The 22,046-nt window shown below is 41.9% G+C and overlaps 1 protein-coding gene across 4 annotated transcripts in view; it reads right to left on the bottom strand.

Annotated features, from left to right (window-relative positions):
• Nucleotides 1-21,560, bottom strand: part of XPO6 (exportin 6) — a 154,790-nt gene extending 133,230 nt beyond the window's left edge. For 3 of the 4 annotated variants that reach the window (XM_012526323.4, XM_071211217.1, XM_071211218.1), the window contains exon 1: nt 21,381-21,512. In XM_012526323.4, the coding sequence (XP_012381777.1) occupies nt 21,381-21,383 (3 nt within the window). In that variant the 5' untranslated portion in view covers nt 21,384-21,512. Of the gene's footprint in view, nt 1-21,380 lie in introns of all 4 variants that reach the window. The other variant, XM_004461429.5, reaches the window with a different exon arrangement.
• Between the last annotated feature and the right edge of the window lie 486 nt (nt 21,561-22,046).

Raw genomic sequence — 22,046 nt, 5'->3', positions numbered from 1 at the left:
CTTTGGGTAATAAAAGGTAGGTGAAAGACTGACTTGTAAAGTCTCCCTCAAGTATCTTCCAACCTATGTAAAAAGTAAATGTGATCACATCACTCCATCATCTAGCCCTAACCTACCCTCTGCTTTATTGTCCCCAAATTCCCCATCCAGTCCCCTCATCCATCCTATGCCTCAGTCAGACCCAACTCTCACATTTTTCCTTCACATAACAACAGTTCTGTGTCTTCACACATGCAATTATCTCTGTCTAGAATGTTCTTTTCTACCTATCCTTTAAGACCCTCTGCAAATGTTGCCACCTCTGTGAGGTCTACAACAGTACCCCATGGCAGAGCTGGCTGTTCCTTCTGGTCTTCATAACATTACACTGAGTACAGTGAACTGCAATTACTTCTTTACTCTCTTACGATGCTGGTGAATGCATAAACTGGGTGCCACCTCAATGGAAGACCAATTTGGCAGTATCTATTAAAAACTGAAATAGACATACAAATTTACCCATCAATTACACTTGCAGCAAGTATTCTTCTAGATGTTTTCATACAAGCAAAAGTATATAGTGTAAAAAAAGATGTTCATTCTTCATACCTTATTTAACAAATCCAGCAATGATGGGAATTTAGGTTGTTTCCGAACTTTTGTTTTATATCCATAGAATGGAACACTGTGCAACCATGAAAACCAGTAAGGAGGCTTTATGTATACTGACAAAGAGCTATATCCAATTTACTATACTACTCATAAGTGGGGAAGAGTAGAGCATATGGATGGGTACAAACATATGCATACATAACACATACCTGTGTGGTATGTATTTGTTTTAAAATGGTAATGGCAGTTACCTCTAGAGAACAGAATGGAGTACTGGGGACAGGAAAAAGGAAGGAGGCTAAGCTTTTCTCTGTACAATCTCTTATACCATTTAAGCTTTGTACAATGTGCATTCAAAAGAAGGAGGGGAAAAAAAGAGAGAGAAAGAGTGAGAAAAACTAGAGAAAAACAAATGACCTGCTTGTTAATGTGCAAGTCTCTCCAGTAGGCTGGGAATGCACAGGCAGACTACTAACTTATTCATCTTTGTGTGCTCAATGCTAGGCATACTGCAAGCACTTAATAAATGTTTCTTGCAGAAATTATTTTAACTCTTTCTCTTATTTTAAGAAGGCTGTAAACAAGTTACCCAATAGTGATAACTTGAAAAGGCAACATTTACTTAAAACTCGGTATATGCCAGGCACCATCCTAAAACCTTGACATCGTTAATTCCTTTTATCCTCACTGCAACACTATTGCATAGATGGAGAAACTGAAGCCTGGAGAGAGTAAAAAGTAATTTGGGGAAGCGGACTTGGCCCAACGGTTAGAGCGTCCACCTACCACATGGGAGTTCAAACCCCGGGCCTCCTTGACCCGTGTGGAGCTGGCCCATGTGCAGCGCTGATGCACGCAAGGAGTGCCCTGCCATGCAGGGGTGTCCCCCGCGTAGGGAGCCCCACGCGCAGGGAGCCCCACGCACAGGGAGTGCACCTCGTAAGGAGAGCCACCCAGTGCGAAATGAAATGCAGCCTGCGCAAGAATGGTGCCGCACACACAGAGAGCTGACACAACAGGATGACGCAACAAAGAGACACAGATTCCCGGTGCCATTGATAAGGATAGAAGCAGTCACAGAAGAACACACAGCAAATGGACACAGAGAGCAGACAACCAGCAGAAGGGAGAGGAGAGAAATAAATTTTAAAAAATAAATCTTTAAAAAAAAAAAAAAAAAAAGTAATTTGGGGAAGCAGATGAGGCTCAACAGATAGAGCGTCCACCTACCATACAGGAGGTCCAAGAGTTCAATACCCAGGGCCTCCTGGCTCATGTGGTGAGCTGGCCCATGCGCAGTGCTGCTGCGTGCAAGGAGTGCCAACTCATGGAGGGATGCCCCCGCATAAGGGCGCCCCACCGCGCAAGGAGAGCTGCCATGCACGAAACCACAGCCTGCCCAGGAGTGATGCCAACACACAAGGAGAGCTGACGCAGCAAGATGATGCAACGAAGAGAGACAGATTCCCCAGTGCTGCCGGATGAGAATACAAGCGGACACAGAAGAACACATAGCGAACAGACACAGAGAGAAGGCAATTGAGGGGGTGGAAATAAATAAATAAATCTTTTAAAAAACTGTAAACAAAGTTATTTGCCTCAGATGACACACCTGGGTAATTAGAAGAGGAATCATGAGGTTACCCTGTTCTTCAGATACCTAGAATGTATCAAAATCACAAAACACTGAAGTGATGCCTTACTGAATACCTGCTGCAAAATTTTTCTGTCCCTAACTGCTGAATCATAAATACTCTTGAAATGAAATGAGTTAGGCCCCTGCCCACAGGGAATGTAGTATCCATAATACTACCTCTGATCTGTGGCTTTGCTGATTCACATTTGTCCAGAGGGGATTAAAAGATTAATGAGGCTCTCTCTGCCTAGAGGAGCCCACACCTGCATCTGAGGGTGCATAATTCTGCTCTTTCCTCCCATTTCTGTTCTTTTCTCCCATTTCTCAATAAACGACTGGCCTACCCTAAAAAATATTAAAAAAAAGATCAATCAAAACAAGACATTTTGTGTGAGCTACGTATCTTTAAAAAAAAAAAAGACAAAAAATTTTTAAAGAATAAAAAAATAATTTAAAAAAAGACAGTGTACAACTCAACAAAAAGACAAACAACCCAATTTTTAAAATGGACAAAGGACTTCAGACATTTCTCCAAAGATACATAAATGGCCAATAAGCACATAAAGAGATGTTCAACATCTTTAGCCATTAGGAAAATGCAAACCAAAACCAGAATGAGATACAACCTCATACCTTCCAGAACGGCTACTTAAAAAAAAAAAAAAAAAAAGGAAAAGGAATGAAAAATAGTAAATGCTGAGAAGGAGCTTTCGTGCACTGCTGATAGTATAAAATGGTACAACTACTGTGGAAATCAGTTTGACAGTTCCTCAAAAAATTAAACACAGAATTACCACATGTCCCAGCAATCCCACTTCTAGGTATGTACCCAAAGAATTGAAAGCAGGGACATTAACAGATATTTGTAGACCAATGTTCAGAGCAGCATTATTCACAAAAACCAAAAGGTGGAAACAACCCAAATGTCCATCAATAGATGAATGGATAAACAGAAATGTAGTAAACACAATGAAATATTATTCAGCAATAAAAGGAATGAAGGAAGGTATGGTATATGGGAATCCCCTATATTGTCTATGATGACTTTTCTGTAACCTAAAGCTTCCTGGAAAATAAAGTAAAAAAAAAGACAATGGGGAAACATACAGAAGAAATTGTCAATATACATAAATGATAATCTTACAGTGATGAAAGGCACAATGCAAAAAAAATTTTTTTATTTTATGTATTTTTATTTATTTTTGCTTTGTTTTTGAGGCAGTTTTGGATTGCAGAAGGGCTACAACTGTGGCAGGAGAGATTAATGATGTGCGGTATCCGTGGTGGGGGATGTGTGGGGAGGGGTGCACCTGTGGCATGCCTCTATGGAATATGAATGTCTTCATGTGATCATGATCAGGGGGTGTGGTCTCAGTGGGTGGAGATCCATACAATAACCGACAGAATATTGAATTCCCATCCTAGGGAGTCCTGCTACATAATCCCTAGAGTACATGGATAGTGTCTAGAGGAGAAGGACAAACTAATAAGCCAGGCCCTTGATATTGACATGTGAACTTATGAACCGTGTTCCTGTGAAATTGAAACTTAGCCCAGTAATATATATTGCCTAAGAGGTACCTCATGAAAGCCTCCTTGTTGCTCAAATATGCCCTCTCTAAGCCAAACTCAGCATATAAACTCACTACTTCCTCCCCGACCCCAGATGTTGGACATGATTCCCAGGGATAAGCCTCCCTGGCACAAAGGGATTATTACCAATCACCAACTAGCAATGCATTTGGAAAAAGACCTAGACCAAAACGGGGGAAAATTAAATACAAATGAGTTTTTATGGCTAAGAGATTTTAAAGTGAGTAGGGAGGTCATTCCAGATATTATGCTTATGCATGTCTCTGCAGAATGTCACTGAGTATCACAGTAAACAATGCCTCAAGCAGGGGTGCTCCTGAGGGCTCTAGAGACATCTGGACATTATAGGCTGGGTAGACAATCCCAGGAAATCAGCATCTCCATCAGAGGGTCTTACCTGGAAATATATGATAACCTAATTCCCCAATTTATCAGAGTTAGATTCATTTATAATCTTCGTACATATGGTTCTTCTGCCCCTGTTATTTGAACCTATATTTAGCACTATATCTGTTAAATATATGTCCCAGAGACTTAAATCTTCCAGCTTTTCATATACCTGGATGAGCCCAGAATTCAGGAGAGCTACAGCCAACTCCTACTCTCCAGTTCATCAGATTCACCATGGAAAACTAAAAAAAGGATGTGATGGACAACACCCAACCAAAAAAAAAAGAATATCTACAACTGCTAGCAAAACAATTCCATCTATCTACCTCATGGGATCTAAGCCTACTCTCGAATGGAAGCAAAGTAGACATCACTATTCCAAAATCCTCAAGACTGAACAAACATAAGGTGGAAATGCAACTATGGACTAAAGCAGACTTATTTTTATTCTAGTAATGGAAGAATTTGTAACACTGATATAAAGACAGTGTTCACCAGAGATTCTGAGGGAAGGGAAAGAGAAGAATAGGTGTAAGTAACATGGGTCATTTTTGGGACACTGGAAATGTTCTGCATGATACTGCAGTGGCAGATACAAGCCATTATGCATTTTATCAAAACCTGTAAAATTATGCAGTGCAAAGGGTAAAATATAAGATAACTACAGACCATGCTTAGGAGCAGTGCTTCAATATGTGCTCATCAACTGTTATAAATGTACCACACTAATAATGAAAGATGTTGTTAACGGAGAAAAGTGTGGGAAAGTGAGATAGTAGGATATATGGGAATCCCCTACATTTTCGATGAAACATTTACATCTTTAAAATAAAGAAAATTCAATTTTTAAAATTAAATTTAAAAAAAGGAATGAAGTGCTGATATACAACATGGATGAACCCTGAAGACATCATGCTGAAAAAGCCAGACACAAAAGGACAAATGTTGTAGGATCTCATTTATATAAGCAAATTCATAGAGACAAAAAGTAGACTACAGTTTACCAGGGGCAAGGTGGGGTAAGGAAGCATGGGAAGTTATTGCTTAATGAGTACAATTTTTGTATGGGATATGGAAAAGTTTTGGTATATATATATAGTGTTGATGGTAGCACAATATTGTGAATGTAACTAATACCACTGAATCATATATTTGAAAGCAGTTAAAAGAGGAAAGTTTTTGTTGTATATATGTTACTACAATAAAAATTAAAATAAAAAACAGAACTGCACAACACAGTGAAACCTAATATAACTATAGACTTTAGTTAACAGTGTAATTCTTTTTTTTTTTTTTTTTTTAAGATTTATTTATTTATTTAATTTCCCCCCCCCCCCCCCTCCCTTGGTTGTCTGTTCTTGGTGTCTGTTTGCTGTGTCTTGTTTCTTTGTCCGCTTCTGTTGTCCTCAGCGGCACGGGAAGTGTGGGCGGCGCCATTCCTGGGCAGGCTGCTCTTTCTTTTCACGCTGGGCGGCCTTCCTCACGGGCGCACTCCTTGCGCGTGGGGCTCCCCCACGCGGGGGACACCCTTGCGTGGCACGGCACTCCTTGCGCGCATCAGCGCTGCGCATGGCCAGCTCCACACGGGTCAAGGAGGCCTGGGGTTTGAACCGCGGACCTCCCATATGGTAGACGGACGCCCTAACCACTGGGCCAAAGTCCGTTTCCCCAACAGTGTAATTCTAAAAACACTGGTTCATCAATAATTACAAATGTACTGTACTAATTTAAAAAAGACACTTGCCCACCTATGAATTTACTACAAAAGTTGTATTTGGTTCAATAAAATCCTCCACTTACACCAAGCACTCCTTTCAGTGGGAGTTATCCTCAGGAAACCAAATTACAGTAAAGAATGCCTGATCAAACTCTGAAGGCCTCATTTTCATTTTGGAAAAAATTCTACCTGAAGTATGAAAACCACTTACTTAGAAACACAACACTTCCCTACCACCCAGAACTCTCCATAAAGACATCAAACACTGAGAAATAGATGCCCTGTTTTTCTTTACTTTGGACCCTCTTTAATTGTCCTTACTGGCCCCAACACCACTCTAGTTCTTTAGCCAAAATTCATATATTTTCTGAAAACCAATGTATTAGGTGTTGTTGCCAATAAGCTTATTCATTCATTTATAAGCTATTTTTTTATGACAGAGGGGAAGAACCATACCTGAAGCTCTCCAAACCACACTGCTGAAAAGGTTAACTTCTAGAAGGGTTTCCTCTATATTCCCAGCCATGGATTATGCTGTCATTTCACTGGCTTTCACTCTCCAAGCACCATACTTTTCCAATCTTTGTCCCTATTTCAGATTCTATCCTAACCCAAGGACTATAGCCCTCTGTCCACTGACAACACTGTTTCTTCTTACTGGCCCAGGAATGGAGTATCCTGAACAACTAAATATCATGGCAGTTGCCATATATGTATTACCAAGTTTCAAACTAAAATACATAGATTCAATTCATGTTTTACTTAATCTTTTTTTCTGCTTTAAAGGATATTGAGAGGCCACATACTGGATGATTCTATTTCTATGAACTCTCCAGAACAGGCATATCCAGAGACATAAAGTAGATTTGTGGTTGCCAGGGCCTGGGTAGAGGGGAGAATGGGGAGTGCTTAATGGGTATTTCTGGAACTAGATAATGATGATAGCTGCACTTAAATCATACAGTTTAAAATGGTTAAAATGTAAATTTTATGTTGTATTTTACTACAAAAAAAAAACGACAAACCAACTTAACACTGGAAAAAAAATAAAAATACGTTAAGGTCCCACCTCTAAGACTTTGAAGTAAACAATCAGCAGAGTAAACATAAAGGCTCTCTCCTATAACCATTATCCTATTATTTGGGAGAAAAAAAATTAAATCTAACTTGATAACTAAAAGCCATTGATTATACACCTTAGAAAGCTTATATGGTATGTTAATATATCTCAATAAAACTGCTTAATAAATAAATAATTGAGGGAAGTGGATGTGGTTCTTAAGTGTTTGGGCTTACCTACCACAAAGGAGGCCCCTGGTTCAGTTTCTGGTGCCTCCTAAAGAAGACAGCAAGCTGGCACAACTGGCAGACACAGCAAGCTGACACAACAAATAACACAGGAAGGAAAATATAATGAGAGACACAACGAAGTAGGGAACAGAGGTGGCTCAAACAATTAAGATGCCTCCCTCCCACATCGGAGGTCCTGAGTTTGGTTCCCAGTGCTTCCTAAACAAACAAGGAAGACAAACAGGTACAGCAAGTGCAAACAACAAGGGGATGGGGAGAAATAAATCTTTAAAAGTAAGTAATTGTGCAAGTATATCCAGAAATAGCAGCTATGTACAGCAGGAGAAAGAGAGGGAAATTGAGAGGTGAATAATTTTCTTGTTTGTCTGTTTTACTATTATTAATAAATGAATAATGAAAATGCTCTAATAATGATTGAAGTAATGAATGCACAACTATATGATTATACCAAATACCACTGATTGTACACTTTGGATGCAGTGTATGCTTAAAAGAAAAAAGAAAAAAAAAGACATTAAAAAAAGATACACTTTGATGAATGCACAACTATGTGATTATATCAAATACCACTTGACTATACATTTTGCATGGATTTTTGCTTTACTAATATGTATCAATATACATCAATAAAATTGATTTGTTAAAAAATAAGTAAAATCTAACTTGATAACTTTTCCTATTTAAAAAAAAGATATTAAGGAACAATAATGAGGAGTCATTTTTAACCTATAAAATGAGCAATGTTTTTTTTTTTCAAGACTACCCAATACTGGTAAGTGTATTTATCTACAGCTGGTGGAAAGCATAAACAGGTCTACTGTTCTGGAAACGTCTGATGAAGAAAGTCAAAAATGTTCACAGTAAGTCTATAACTATTCTGGGGAGTGGATGTGGCTAAAGCAGTTGGGCGCCGGTCTCCCACGTGGGAGGTCCTGGATTCAGTTCCAGGGCCTCCTTAAGAGGAAACAAGCAGACAACTAGCAAAAGAAGAGAGAAAGAAAAAACAACAAGCAGAGACAAGGAGCCATGGCAGGGGCGGGGAGGCAGAGGGGAGGAGACTCTTTAACTATTCTAAAATAAAAGTTTATTAAACCAAAAAAAAAGAGTCCATACTCTCAGATCCTTCTGGGAATCTATCCCAAGGCAATTTTCTGAAATACAGAAAAAGCTTTCTACTAAGATATTAATCACATACTATTTATAATGGCAAAAATGGAACAATCTAACTGCCCAAGAATCCATGCAATGCAATATTATTCAGCCATTGTAAATATTTATGAAGTATTTAATGATTTGAAAAACCACTAATGCTATAATGTTAAGTGGAAAAAGCAGAAGAAAACTGCATCTACAATGTGAGCTGAACCATATTTTAAAAAGTAAATAGGAAAAAAAAAAAAAAAAGCCTAGAAGGAAACAAACCAAAATGGTACTAGAGATGAAATTAGATGGTGGTAATTTCTTACCTTTTCTTATACTTATCAAATATTCTAGAAAGTTCAAAGTACGTTTTATAATCAGGAAAATAAAAACTAAGTAAAACAAGAAGCAAGTAGTAGCATCAGTATCTACTTTAATTGTCAAACAGTACTAAAATAAAGAAGGTGCAGAGATTTAGCTAAATGATTAGCCACAAATCTTAGAAGGCTTGGCTACTGCAATATTTTCTTTTTTAATAAATCTTTATGGAAGAAGAGTACACGGGAACACCCTGTACTATTTTTACAAGTCTTCTGTAAGTCTAAAAATACATAAAAAATAAAATATCTAAAGAAAATAAATTCCTGATTACTTAATTTGTCTTTCTCTGAAAGTATAATGCAAAATATAGATGAACGTTTTTTGGGGTAATAATAAAGCACATGGCCCCTTTCCTCATGAATTAAAAGCCTTTCCTAGAGTAGTTGCCTTCTCAGAAATCATCCGTACTGCCTACTAGGTGCCCTGTTTTTCAACATTTCAAAGCTATCACTCTCAGTAACAGTTTTACTCTTTCATGTTTATCTGTGGCACCATTTGCTCAAAATGTTCTGCTTCCTTACCTCATTCCCAAACTCTATGCCCAGTGACTTCCGACCTCGTCTCTGAAACCCAACTCAATTATTACCGCCTCTGGAAAGGCTTCCTTGATACAACCCTCCCATCCCCAACTTAGCCAGGCTTCATACACACACACACACACACACATATATACACACACACATACAGAGTACTGCTTTACCTCACACAAGGTTCTATTTCTACACTTATCTCAGCACTGTAATCATGTGTTGACATGTACGTCTCATCCAGGGTTATAAACTTTCAAAACTTCAATCCACCCTTTTCCATCCTTATATTCAATAGCTGTGCACTAGATGAATTCTCCATTATTTTCCAACCCAGTTACTAAGGATCCCCAAATTTATCAACAATGCTTCCTCAGGCTCCTGACTTTCCATTTCAATAACAAATTACACACATTCCAGTGCAAAGACTTATACCACAAGTTAAGTGCCTTTTCAACTTTCTCTAAGTCAGCAAGCAATATTTGCAATGGCCCAGGACTCACCCAATTTTAGGAATTGCCTTTCTTTCTTTCTATACAAAGTTGTATGGTGGATACAAGACACCTATACTTTTATAACATTCTACGCTTTAATTTATCCACAATTTCTATTTCCTAAGAACTTTAACTTCTTCATTTTTTTTCATTTGCATCAACAATTATTAGTTGAACTTTGGGGGATTATTTTCCACAAAGTAATGAAGATTTTAATAACTCCTACATCTTAAGCCTGAGAAGAACTCTGCACTGACCTTGAGGTCGGGGAGACTCGCTCATAGCCAGCTAAATGGTCTGCTCCAGGCAACTAAAAGCAATGGGAAGTCATACTTCCTCAAAATAAATTATTTATCAAAGGCTTTAAAGATTAGTGACAAATATGCAAAAACACAAATGTTCAATATCAAAGATCAGGGCAGATGATATAGTAGGAAGCTCCAGCCTCAGTTCCTACACCAGAACAAGTATTTAAAAGGCAGAACTGTCTGACACAACTATTTTGAAATTCAAGAGGCCAGACACTGCACAGCACCCAGGGAAGAGCAGGAGGAAGAGGTAGATAAATTATGGTAGGGAAACGGACTTTGGCCCAGTGGTTAGGGCGTCCGTCTACCATATGGGAGGTCCGCGGTTCAAACCCCGGGCCTCCTTGACCCGTGTGGAGCTGGCCATGCGCAGCGCTGATGCGCGCAAGGAGTGCCGTGCCACGCAAGGGTGTCCCCCGCGTGGGGGAGCCCCACGCGCAAGGAGTGCGCCCGTGAGGAGAGCCGCCCAGCGTGAAAAGAAAGAGCAGCCTGCCCAGGAATGGCGCCGCCCACACTTCCCGTGCCGCTGACGACAACAGAAGCGGACAAAGAAACAAGACGCAGCAAATAGACACCAAGAACAGACAACCAGGGGAGGGGGGGAAATTAAATAAATAAATAAATCTTTAAAAAAAAAAAAAAATCAGCATGAAGATCATATTTTTAAAATAAAATACTTATTTTAGGTATTCATCACCCTTCTATATATAAGTATAGGTACAAAGATATACCCAATATTATAAAATGTTAATCAATTTAGGGTAGTGGGCTTTGGGGTGATTTTTTTTTTTTTTGCATTTTCTTGGATATTTTGACACTGCTTGTTTTTTGTTTTAGATGAGAATATACTTTTACAAAATTATCAAGTTGTTACTCTGAAAGAAAAATCTTCCCGGGTCTGATTATTAGTCAATTTAGAAACCAATGGTTTTTTCCCCCAGAAATACCTTTCCAGGTAACCATAGAACAGAGATCTCATTATAATCACATAAAACCACAGCAGACTGCTCAATATGACTTCTGCTTATGCTAAACCTAGTGAGCTTACCTGAATTGAAACTCCAAGAAATCAAGCTACCTTCCTTTCTACTGATGTCCTGTAATATGGACCAGCTCTGTACCTTCAACTGTCATTCTTTCTCTATTCTCTCACTTTATAGGATTTCCAGGTACCTCTTTTGTTATCAGCATAACTTTTACTATCTTGCCCTTTTCTACTATGAAGCATATTTTCCAAGTTTTAAAGTTAGACAGTTAGATGTACTGTTTTTCCTGGGGCCTATACATACAGGCTTAAGAAACTGATATAGAAAAAACTTGGGCTTTAGAGTCAGAACCTTGGGTTTGAATCCTAACTCAATCAACTTGCTATCTAATTACATTACCCTTCTAGAGCTTCAGTGTCCTTAGCTTTCTCAACTGTAAAATACACAGAGATAATACCTAGCTTTCAGAGCTGCTATGAAAGATTAAATGAGGTACAGTATGCAGTATACATGAGGGCCCCCAAACCATGCTTGGCACAGAGTGTAATTAGGAAACACGCATGGACCTTCTTTCTCCCTGTACCACACACACACACACAGCTTCTTTCCATTAGTCTTTTTTTTTTTTTTTTTTTTAAAGATTTATTTATTTATTTAATTTCCCCCCCCCTCCCCTGGTTGTCTGTTCTTGGTGTCTGTTTGCTGCGTCTTGTTTCTTTGTCCGCTTCTGTTGTCGTCAGCGGCACCGGAAGTGTGGGCGGCGCCATTCCTGGGCAGGCTGCTCTTTCTTTTCACGCTGGGCGGCTTTCCTCACGGGCGCACTCCTTGCGCGTGGGGCTCCCCCACGCGGGGGACACCCTTGCGTGGCACGGCACTCCTTGCGCGCATCAGCACTGCGCATGGCCAGCTCGACACGGGTCAAGGAGGCCCGGGGTTTGAACCGCGGACCTCCCATATGGTAGACGGACGCCCTAACCACTGGGCCAAAGTCCGTTTTCCTCCATTAGTCTTTTTAACCTCTCTCTACTTTTCTCCCGTCCGAATTTCCTGAGTTAACATCCACAACTACCTCACCTGATCCCACCTCCACCTCAATTGTTCCCCAGCTGATTCCCCAGCAGCAATTAAGTTTTTGAGCCTCCTAGTAAGCACACCATCTACGCAGCATTTTATCCTAACAACTCTTCTTTGCTCACCTGCTCCCTGCCTCCACTACCCGAGTGGGAGTTGAGAGGAATAGTATGAGCTTGCTGGTTGCACAGATTTTGGAAAAACAGGGTGTTTACGATATTCATACTCTATTTCAATCTTACCACACTCTACAAATATTTCTACTAATATTTACTACCCTCAAAGCCCACCTTCTTGAATTTCTTTTCACACCTGACTCTTCCAATTAGCCAATATCTGCTGAACGCTTACCAGGCACTGGAGAAGCAAGGAGTTAAGATTCACCCTGTTATGGACTCAAAGAACTAATCTCCCCCACCCCTAGCCTGGGTTAAGAAAGAGGGAGCAAGGGAAAGGATGGAAGAGTTTCACATTTTACTCTTCAAACTTCTGAATTTTTTGACATTTCCACAACAAAACTGTAGTCTTGTAATTCTTACATTATAAAAATAGTAAAGGCAAAAGAAAAAAACAAAACATGTAACCAAAATCAAAGATGAGTGCTAAGCTAGTGCATGGAAAGCCTCAAAAAGGTGATGTTTATGGGGACCTTGAAATGATAGGTAAGATCTTACCTGGCAGAAAAAGAAAAGGCCACTCAAGAAGAGGGAACGGCATGAGCAAAGACAGAGAAGTATGGAAGTGTACTCCATGTTCTGGGAATGACAAGTGGTTTGTTGTGTCTTAGAGAACAAGGAATGATTTGGAAAACTTAAAAAGATATTTCAAATAAATTACTTTAAGCATGTAATCTATCATCTTCATCCTTACTGAGAACGGAAAAATAAGTGAAATCATATCTGAAGATCCAGGGCCCATGTACTTTCCAGACCTCTGCCATGATAAAATTTGGTCTCTGACTACAGAGACTCTGCTCTGAACAATTTGGGGTCAACTGCCATAATCATACCTGTGCTCTATCAGGCAGCTCTTGCAGGAGGACAGAAGATGGACTGATGGAAGGAGAACCTGGAATCTGGAGCCCAGTCAAGATACAAAGTCAAAGCAAGAGATGACTGACTAACTAAACAGAGAGAATGGAAGGAAAGGCCAGAGCTGGGAAACAAAAACGTTCACAGCAGCACCAACAGATTTAAAGTGGGGAGTTGAAGGAGAAGAGGAAGTCAATGAGTCATGTTTATCGTATGAATGTTCAGTGCATAAGGTCATTAACAGAACTAGGGCATGGGGGAGGAGGAACTGACCTGAGTGGAAGATGATGGGTGTGGTTTAGATATGTTTAATTTGATGTCTACAGAATATTCAAGTGGATATCCAAGAGAAAAGGAAGGTTTCGTTCTCACTGGTACATAGGTCATAGCTGAAGCCACAAGGAATAAAGATAAAGGAAGACTGAACCAAGATAGGAATATCATGGAAGCCAAGGGAACCAAGAAAACAGTGTTTCAAGAAAAAAGGGAAGACGACGTGGCTCAACTGACAGAGCGTCCATCTACCATATGGAGGGTGCAGGGTTCAATCCCCAGGGTCTCATGACCCATGTGGTAAGTTAGTCCACGCACAGTGCTGCCATGTGCGAAGAGTGCCGTGCCACACAGGGGCACCCCCACATAGAGGTGCCCCATGTGCAAGGTGTGTGCCCCTCAAGGAGAGCTGCCCCACGTGAAAAAAACCACAGCTCACCCAAGAGTGGCGCCACATACACAGAGAGCTGACGCAGCAAGATGACGCAACAAAAAAGAAATGCAGATTCCCCGGGCTACCAGATAATACAAGCAGACACAGAAAAACACAAAGCGAAGGGACAGAGAGAGCAGACAATGGGGGGAGGGGAAAGAAATAAAAATAAATCTTTAAAAGAAAAAAAAAAAAGAAAAAAGGAGACCACTATCCGCCAAAAGCCACAGGAAGTCAGAGAACATAAGGACTGAATACAGGCTACTTATAAGAGATTCAGCACCTAGGGGATATGGGTGATCTTGAAAAGGTGTAAGGACAAAAACTGGTCTGCAATGGGTTGTATAATGAATGAATGGGGTGGGGAAGTAGAGGATAGGGGGTTAAGAAAGTAAGAGAGAGTAGCAACTACACTTTCAAGAATTCTCTCCCTTTCCATCTCAGGCTGTGCTATCACATCTTCCTTGACTTGGACATGCTGACAATCCAACTACCTAAAATCTTCAAGATCTTTTTCCTGCCCAGCACTAATTACTTTCATCTCAACACAGCAACAACTACCCTCAACCAACAGACATAGCCAAGTTCCATATTTCATCAGCACATGGCCCTTTTCCTGCCATCTCTTGCTGTCAGTTTCTTTTTCTGTCATCTCTTACATTCCCACAAATCTAAACCACCGATTAATTAAAACCTCCCACTATTCCCAAACACCAGGGTCAGAGGCTTCTAAAACCAGCTTGAGCTTTTTCCTTTTTCTTCACCCTTTGAATATGGAATCAGTCTTACTCAAGCGTTCCCCGTTCACTACTATTTCCACTCCCAGAACAAGGCTTTGTCACATTAACACAGGCTTGTTGTCATATCTGGCTTCCCATACCAACCTAACTTACATACTGCAGCTCAATTAATTTTCCCTTAAGGAAGAACTAGCCAAAAATAAAGTCAATGTCCCTAGCGTAGTATTGGAGGTCCTCAATACTCTAGCCATAAACTATTTTTCTAGCCTTCTCTCCAGCTACTTTTTCACAAAAACCTCTACCGTGACCAAATCAATCTGTTCAAAGCTCTCTTAATACTAAGCATTTAGTTACACACTCCTCTTCTGAAAAATGCTTTCTGTAAATTCTACTCATCATAGGGAACCTAGCTTGTTCCCTCTCTCTCTAAAGCACCCTTTGAACAAGACCTCGATAGCACTGACACAATTTAATTCAACCCTTATTTTAACAAATATTTGTTAATTCTTTACTGTGCCAGGAGTTGTTTTGGACTCTTGGGACACATCAGTGAGTAAAAGAAAGATCCCTAATTCTATGGAGCTAATACTTTAGCAAAGGGAGACAACAAAAAATAGACCTCATAAATACGTTAAGCATATAAAATGCTTTCTTTTTAAAGCTGTAAATGCTACAAGGAGTAAAACAGGATATAAAGGCCTGGAAAATTTGGAATGGGATTACAATTTTTAAAAGGGTAGTAAGGATATGCCTCAGTGAGGTGACTCCTGAGAAGGCTTGAAGAAGGTTAAGTCAGTCATGCAAATATCTGGGGAAAGCATAGTCCAAGCAGAGGCAGCAGCCAGGCGGAAGCTCTGAGGCAGGACCGCACCTGAGCTATCTGAAGAACAGCAAGGCCAGGATAACTGAGGCAAAGTGAGCAAAGGGGAGAGAAGTAGGAGATGGGTTCAAAAAACATACCAGGCCTGAACATGTAGAGCATAGAAGGTCATGTCAGACCATGTGGGCCACAACAAGGGCTTTGGCTTTTACTCTTAGAACTGAGGAAAGACATGATCTGCCTTAGATTTTTAAAAGGATCGCTCAGGCTCTCATGTTTTTGTTGCTTTTAAAAAAAAAAAAAAAAGGGAAGCAGACTTGGCCCAATGGATAGGACATCCACCTACCACACAGGAGGTCAGCAGTTCAAACCCCGGGCCTCCTTGACCCGTATGGAGCTGGCCCATGCAGTGTTGATGCACACAAGGAGTGCCCTGCCACGCAGGGGTGTCCCCCACGTAGGGGAGCCCCACGTGCAAGGAGTGCGCCCCGTAAGGAGAGACGCCCAGCGTGAATGTGCAGCCTGCCCAAGAATGGCACCGCACACACGGAGAGCTGACACAAGAAGATGATGCAACAAAAAGAAACACAGATTCCTGGCGCTGCTGGTAAAGATAGAAGCAGTCACAGAAGACTACACAGTGAATGGACAGAGAGCAGACAACTGGGAGGGGGGAAGGGGAGAGAAATAAAAAAATAAATCTTTAAAAAATTTTAAATTTAAAAAAAATCTATAAAGGATCAAGTCAAAAAAAAATTTAAGAACGAAACAAAGGAGCAAGTCAGAAGCTGAAAGATCAAAATGAACTGCATTATCCAAGTGAGAGATGGTAAGGGCTTAGACTAGAGTGGTAATAGCAGGGGAAGGAATAAGAAGACATCAAATTCTGCTACATTTTGAAGGAAGGAAAAAAACAGAATTTCCTGCTACAGACCAGACTGGAGTGAGAGAGGAAGAAAGGTCAAGGATGACTTCCAAGTTTTTGCCATAAGCAACTACAAGGACTGAACTGCCTTCAACTGAGATAAAGAAGTCTGTAGGTAGAGAAGATTTGGAAGGGAAAACCAGCCGTTGAATCTGACAAGCTAGCATGTCAAACAGGCAGCTGGGTATATGAAAACTGGAGCTAAGGAGAGAAGTCTGGACAAGGAATTCTTGGCTCAAGGTGTCCTGAAGGAATTTACTACGTTTGAGGCCTGGGGCATTCCAACTGTTTAAAAGTCAGTGGGAGTAGCAGGAAAACCAAGAGCACAGCACATCTTAGTGTGCTGGAGGCTTAATGGAAGGGAGAGTGTTCAAGTTGTCCAATGCTGTAAGTAGATGGAGTAAATTGAGAACTGAGAACTGTCGGATTTAGCAAAAGGGATGGGAGGGACCTTGACAAGTGGACTTAGAGAATGGAAAGTGAGAAATTAAGAGACTGAATAGATTCCACTCTTTCCAGTAATTCTGCTGCAAAGAGGAAACAAAGAAATGGGGCATTTGCTGGCCAGGGAGGTAGGTGCCCAGGATGATGTGAAAAAACAGCATGTTTGTGTGCTGCATGTCTGTATGCATACAAAGTCCTAGAAATTCCTAAGTACCCAATAAATGTTTATTCCTTCCTTTACCCTCTCTTGACATTTAGGATTTTCTTTAATCTTTATTGACATATATCTGATTTTCCTATCGATCTGCGAACAACTTCTACTCAGTCCTTCTTTTCCTAGCCCAACTGTCAATCTCTTCCTCGAGATTCAATGTAAATATCCCCTCCTGGAAAACCTTTCCTCAGCTAATCTCCCTCAGATATGCTCCCTTTGCACCAACTCATTCTTCTACTTCACACTTACCACAGTCTCTTGTAATAACCAGAATATATGTCTGATCTTCCTAACTAAACAGATTCCTAGAGGGAGGAACAATATTACCCCTCTTAGGGTGAAAGTGTAATGGTTAAAAGCACTGACTCTAGGGCCAGACTGCCCAGGTTGGAATCCCAATTCCACCACCCAGTTTCCATGTGACGCTTGAAGTGCATAATCTCTCCATGCCTTGAACATCCTCATCGATATAATGAAAATAAAATAGCCTCTTCTACCTCCTGGAGTTGAGTTAATTTAAGTACCTGGTATATATAAAAGCACTATATATATTATCTGCAGTACCTAGGATTTTAGGTTTGCTAGCAGGAAGTCAGGAAATTACTTCATGAATGAATAAACTGGAGGCACTAAAATCTCTGGATGTTTATAGAGAATTACTTCTCTATACCGTACTAATGGGGTTTTGGTTTGGTTTTGTTTGTCAGGCAATTTCATCATTAGAATCATATCATGAACTACTTTTTTCAAAAATTGTTGAAGTCATTCCTTGATATTTAACCTAACTCCCAAAACTATCTCTAATCAAGTTTCTGACATAAAGAACCTCTGGGTACAGTTGAACGTTTCTCTGCCATCTCCCTACACCCCCATGGCATCTTCATACCTCCCACTGCATGACATACCATGCAACAGTGTGGATGAACAAGTCGATGACACAACGATCAAAGTAGCAAAATTTAAGATCTGATTTTGCCTTCACTATACTGTGTCCGCTCACAGGTGACACTGAAAAATAAGTCTTTGTAACCAAAGTAATATCTAAGCAACTAGAAAACACTAAGCAAGGACTTTATTTTGCACAAAATTTCAATATTAAGCAACAGCTCAATCATTGGTAAGTAAAACTTTTGAGAGCAGTAGAAGAAACTTCTAACATGTTACATCATTTGAGAACTCCTGGGAATTCAAGCAAAAATTATTCAACCAAATGTAAGTTACAGTACAGCTGATCTAGTAAATCTGAACTACTAGTTCAGATTTGCAACTACAAATCTTTTCTAAACCCGGTTCCAAATCTGCAGGTCAAGATTTCTCTTCCTAGAAGAACAGTTTAAAGTAAATTCCCCAATGCACACCACCACAACCTATCTCAGAACCAAACAAACAATAGATGAATCATATTCCTGATCATCTTCCACATGAGGCAGCAACATGCATAAAGCACCTTGAGTGCAAATGCCAGTTCCAACATTTGTTAAATAGGTATCCTAGGGAAGCAGACTTGGCCCAGTGGTTAGGGCATCCGTCTACCACATGGGAAGTCCGCGGTTCAAACCCCGGGCCTCCTTGACCCGTGTGGAGCTGGCCCACACACAGTGCTGATGCGTGCAAGGAGTGCCCTGCCACGCAGGGGTGTCCCCACGTAGAGGAGCCCCACATGCAAGGAGTGCGCCCCGTAAGAAGAGCTGCCCAGGGTGAAAGAAAGTTCAGCCTGCCCAGGAATGGCACCGCACACACAGAGAACTGACACAACAAGATGACGCAACAAAAAGAAACACGGATTCCTGTGCTGCTGACAATAACAGAGGTGGACAAAGAAGAACACGCAGCAAATAGACACAGAGAACAGACAACCGGGGTAGGGGGAAGGGGAGAGAAATAAATAAATAAATCTTAAAAAAAAAAAAAATGGTATCCTAAAGCAGGTCTGTACATCTCTCCCTCCATAGCAATAGCAATAATGTAACCTATCAGGGTTGGTGTGATTACCAGATACAGTTTGACTAGAGAAAAATGAATAAACGCAAAATAACGAGCATTTCACAGATGCTTAAAAAATAGTAATTTGTAATCACTAGTTCACCATTTTCAAGTCTTATTAGAGTTGAAGTTCCCCGTGTGAGTAAGTAACTGAGGGATAGGTTACAAAAACCTTGCCTGGGAATTTATCTCAGAAAGAAATGTACTTGGGAGCCATGAAGTCAACTACTTTACAGTTACTCAAAGGTGGTCATTTTCACAATGCTCCACTGATTGCCAATTAAAAATGAAACCTAAATATAAGAGTACTTGACTAGCACAGTCAGTAGCAAAGAAAACTCTGCCTAAGGGTCCTAACACAGCTATGTAAGCTCCCTAAGGGTAGCAAATGTTTCGGTCTTGCTTGTCAGTACATTCCCTAGGGACTGGCATAGCATGACTAATCAAAACTGAAAGAACAAATGAAGGCAGGAATACTAAATACTATAATCTTCAATCACTGAATGTTATGCCTCAACTTTAGGAATTCTCCAATGAATAATCCAATCTCCACATTTTACAGATGAGGAAATTGGGACTCTCAACAGATCAACCAGTACACTATCCACAGCATTTTATCTAAGTGGTTGTAAGCACCATGAGGGTAAGGGCATTCCTGTGTCCAGGACCTAACACACCTCTTACGGGCCCCTTGAATGTTTTTGAAAATTCCACCGGCCTAAATATCTGTATCACAGAAGACATCACTGCATCCTTTTTCCTACTACATCACTAACTTTGCAGGAGTAAAAAGGGGGCTTTGTGGGAAGCGGATGTGGCTCGAGCAATTGCCCTCCTGCCTACCACATGGGAGGTCCCAAATTTTAAAGACAAGACAATGAGATGATGCAGCAAGAGACACAAGGAGGACCACACAAAGCATAGAGCAGAGGCTGCTCAAGCAATTAGGCACCTTCCTCCCATATAGGAGGTCCTGGGTTCGGTTCCTGGGGTCTCCTAAAAAAAAAGATAGGCACACAACAAACAGACACAACAAATGCAAATGAGAGGGTGGCGAGAAATAAATATCTAAAAAGGGGGCTTTGAGAAGAGTTGTGTCACCAGAAGTACTCAAACTCAAGCTGGCAACCAACTGCTCTCCCCAGGCTATATGCCAAGGACTGGGGGAGATCAAGAGTCTGACAATTCATCTTTGAGGAAACTGCAGCAGACAAACCCAGTGCAATGCAATTCTGTGATGAAACCGAACAGCACTGAGTATACACTTTCGATGGAGTGTACAAGGCATGGGACTGTATAACACAGTGAACCATGTGATTAACAGTGCAAATATGAGAGCATTCCCTCATGAACTATAACAAATAAACAACACTAACACATGGTGTTAATAATCGGGTGTTTTATGGGGAAAAAATACCCCAAAAATAAGCTATGGACCATAGTCACAGTAATATTTTGATGAACTTCTTTCATAATTTGTAACAAATATTCCACAACAATGCAAGGTGGAGGGGGTGATGTATGTGAATTCTGCACATTATGCATAATTGTTCTCTAAGCTCACAATTTCGCTAATTAAAAAAAGTCCAATAACAAAAAGGCAAATGCTTTACAAATAGATGTGAGTATATATATTTAAGAGTGCACTGAGGGTGTCTGGAAATTTTGGAAAGCATTTTCAGAAAAGGCTGCCTCTGAGCAGGATCTGGAAGGATGAACAGTTTTCCAGGCACTACCAGGAAAAAGGCCAGAGCACAGAACAGAAACAACAGTGGCCTGGGTGTCCAAAAATAAGATTCTGCTGATATCTAGCTAAGCAACCTCTGCAAATCGCAGTATCCCCTCTGTTTCCCCATATTTAAACCTACAGCTGGAAGGGCCTATAGCCAGCTCTCTAAGTGTATTATATAGAACGGGAGCTCTGAAATCAGGCTGCTGTCATTTGAAGAGTCTCTTGACCTTGAGCTGGGTAATGAATGGCTCTGTGCCTCAATTTCCCCACTTCTTAAGTATCTCAGAGGGGAGGTATGATCATTTAAATGAACTAATCCCTGATGATCACTTTGCACAGGGCCTGGCCCATTGCAAGCCCTCAGTAAATAAATGATAGCCATTACCGTGACGAGCTATTACTGTAAGACAAGCAAGCACCAGATGCAAGGTTTGTGTCTGCTGCGCTTCCAGAGCCCTCCCAGACCTGAGACGTCCCCAGGGGGGGACGGGAGCGCAGAGCCCGGGCTGCAAATCCTGCACGCCTGTGTGTCACCGGCCCGGCTGGGCACGCGCCTCCCGATGGCTCAGCTGCCCCGAGGCCCATTCCCACCCTTCAGGCCCGGCACACGGGGAGAGAAGGGGACTCCCACCCCACTTACCATGCTGGCCAGGGGAAGGAGCGGCTCAGGTGAGCTTGCTCTCAAACTTCGGACACGTCCGGCTCGCACAGTTCAGGTCATGGTCCCGGCAGGCTCGGGAAGTCCCCCGCCCATGCGGAAAAAAAAAAACCCTTTCCCACCCGGGGCCCGCGGGGCCCCTCTAAAAAGAGCGCGGCCCCCTGCCCGCCTCAGCGGGGTCCCCCGGAACAATTCATCCAGACCCACCCGGTTCTCCCCAAGGAAAAGGAAAAAAGGAGGAAATGGGGTTCCAAGGCTAGCAAGGAAGGCCGCGGCTCGGGGCCCCCGCCCGGGCCCGACCCCCGAGGGGGAGGCTGCGGGCCCAGGCAGGGGCTCCCCGGCCTCCGCGGACAGAGGCGGCGGCGGGCCCGGCCCGGAGGCTGACGGGGCGGAGGCTGGAGGGCCCTGGGCAGCGCCGCTCAGGCGGCCCGCTCAAGGCAGAGGCCCGGGAGTCCGCGCCGGCCTCACCGCCTCAGCCCACACGACCGCCGCCGCCGCCTCCGGAGCATCCCTGCGCGCGGCCGCCCGGAGCCGCCTGCTTGCGCCGCGCGGCAGCCCCGGCCCAACAGCTCCAACGCGCCGGAAGTGGCGAGCGCCTGGCAAGGCCCCACCGCGCGGCGGCCGGGCTGCGGCGCTGGAACCGGACCA

Source organism: Dasypus novemcinctus, chromosome 23, assembly GCF_030445035.2.
Source record: "Dasypus novemcinctus isolate mDasNov1 chromosome 23, mDasNov1.1.hap2, whole genome shotgun sequence".
NCBI lineage: Eukaryota > Metazoa > Chordata > Mammalia > Cingulata > Dasypodidae > Dasypus > Dasypus novemcinctus.
Note: the sequence above shows the minus strand (reverse complement) of the source record. Positions and strands in the feature narration are given on the sequence as shown.